At 48.5% G+C, this 1111-nt stretch overlaps 1 protein-coding gene across 1 annotated transcript; it reads right to left on the reverse strand.

The window, feature by feature from the left end:
• Positions 1-181: 181 nt before the first annotated feature.
• Tsp_14666 (suppressor of hairless protein) lies at positions 182-1073 on the reverse strand. Its single transcript, XM_003370341.1, has 4 exons — positions 985-1073; positions 545-859; positions 419-468; positions 182-396 (listed from the first exon to the last, which is right to left on the reverse strand). Exons 1-4 carry the CDS (start codon positions 1071-1073, stop codon positions 182-184), a joined length of 669 nt encoding a protein of 222 aa, XP_003370389.1.
• Positions 1074-1111: the final 38 nt, after the last annotated feature.

Below are 1111 nucleotides of genomic sequence, written 5' to 3' on the forward strand. Positions count from 1 at the left end.
CAGGGGGACGTGCTTTTCGACTTTCCTGATGATCAGTCTGGGCAAAGCGATGCCGCTGACCGAGTCGACGAGCTTCACCGTCGACCCGTAGTGGATGAACCCGTCGCGCACGTCGAACTCTTCAGACTCGGCGGCACCGTCTTCCAACAAATGAATAGTAAAAGCGCCCCACTGGACACTGCTAGCCTGGAAATTGCCATTTTCGACGTGCAAATAGCGCGTGCTGATCGTCTGCGACCGGAGTCGGTTGAACAATGCCACCTTGGTGCCGCTGGCAATGCACAAATACTTGCAGTCGGTATTCTTCATCGACTGCTTCTTCTTGCTCGGCTTGCTGATCACTTTGATCCTCTGCGACGAAAACACGCCCAGCTCGTGCCCGCACGCGTATGCCAACTGGACATGCAATTCAAAATACTTCCTCTTGTCAGTGTCGCTGATGAACAACGTTTTCGCCGAGCAGTAATTCTGAAAAATAGGAGAAATGAAAAAAATTATCCACTGCTAAAATTTCCATTTCACCTTGCCACAAGAAAAATCCAACGGCTGCTTCTCCTGTTCGGATTGGTCAATGCCGATGCAGGCGACCAAATCGCCGGCCGAGGCGTCGTTCACTGTACTGCAGTTGATCGAGTCGGTGTCGTAGAGTTGCTGCAGATTGCCGGCTGACCGCTCCAATAATGGTGAATCCTCCTCCTCATCCGCCTTCACCGAAAGCGGTGGATCTTCTTCAACAGCCGAACTGCTGCTGTTCACCCGGCGCACTTGCATCATCTGACGGTACAAAAACGACACTTGCCGCTTCTTCTGCTTCCATCCACTGCCGAACAAGTAAACACAAGGCGGAGGACAAAAGAATCTGAGTAAGCAAAACCAAAAAAAGGAATACATATATATATGTGTGTGTGTGTGTGCGTGTGTGTATTGAAAAGATTATTATTATTATTATATGAAGGTAATTAATAATTTCCTGGCTGCGCATACCGTTTTTCGCTGCCGTAGGATTTTTGCGCAACCTTGGCGTGAAAAATGGTAAGGATGCACTGAGTATCGTCTTGCAAGTAGCGCAGCATTGCTTTTTTTGTCAAACTTTTACGCCGTTCTTAAAAAT

This window comes from Trichinella spiralis (genome assembly GCF_000181795.1).
Source record: "Trichinella spiralis strain ISS 195 chromosome Unknown Scfld907, whole genome shotgun sequence".
Lineage (NCBI taxonomy): Eukaryota > Metazoa > Nematoda > Enoplea > Trichinellida > Trichinellidae > Trichinella > Trichinella spiralis.

Excerpts from the sequence above, each read along its gene's own strand:
- Tsp_14666 (XM_003370341.1), bottom strand. The coding sequence starts at position 1,073 with ATGCTGCGCTACTTGCAAGACGATACTCAGTGCATCCTTACCATTTTT. Across the intron at positions 860-984 it reads TCCTACGGCAGCGAAAAACG|ATTCTTTTGTCCTCCGCCTT; the intron begins GTATGCGCAGCC and ends TTGCTTACTCAG. Across the intron at positions 469-544 it reads TCCGAACAGGAGAAGCAGCC|AATTACTGCTCGGCGAAAAC; the intron begins GTTGGATTTTTC and ends CCTATTTTTCAG.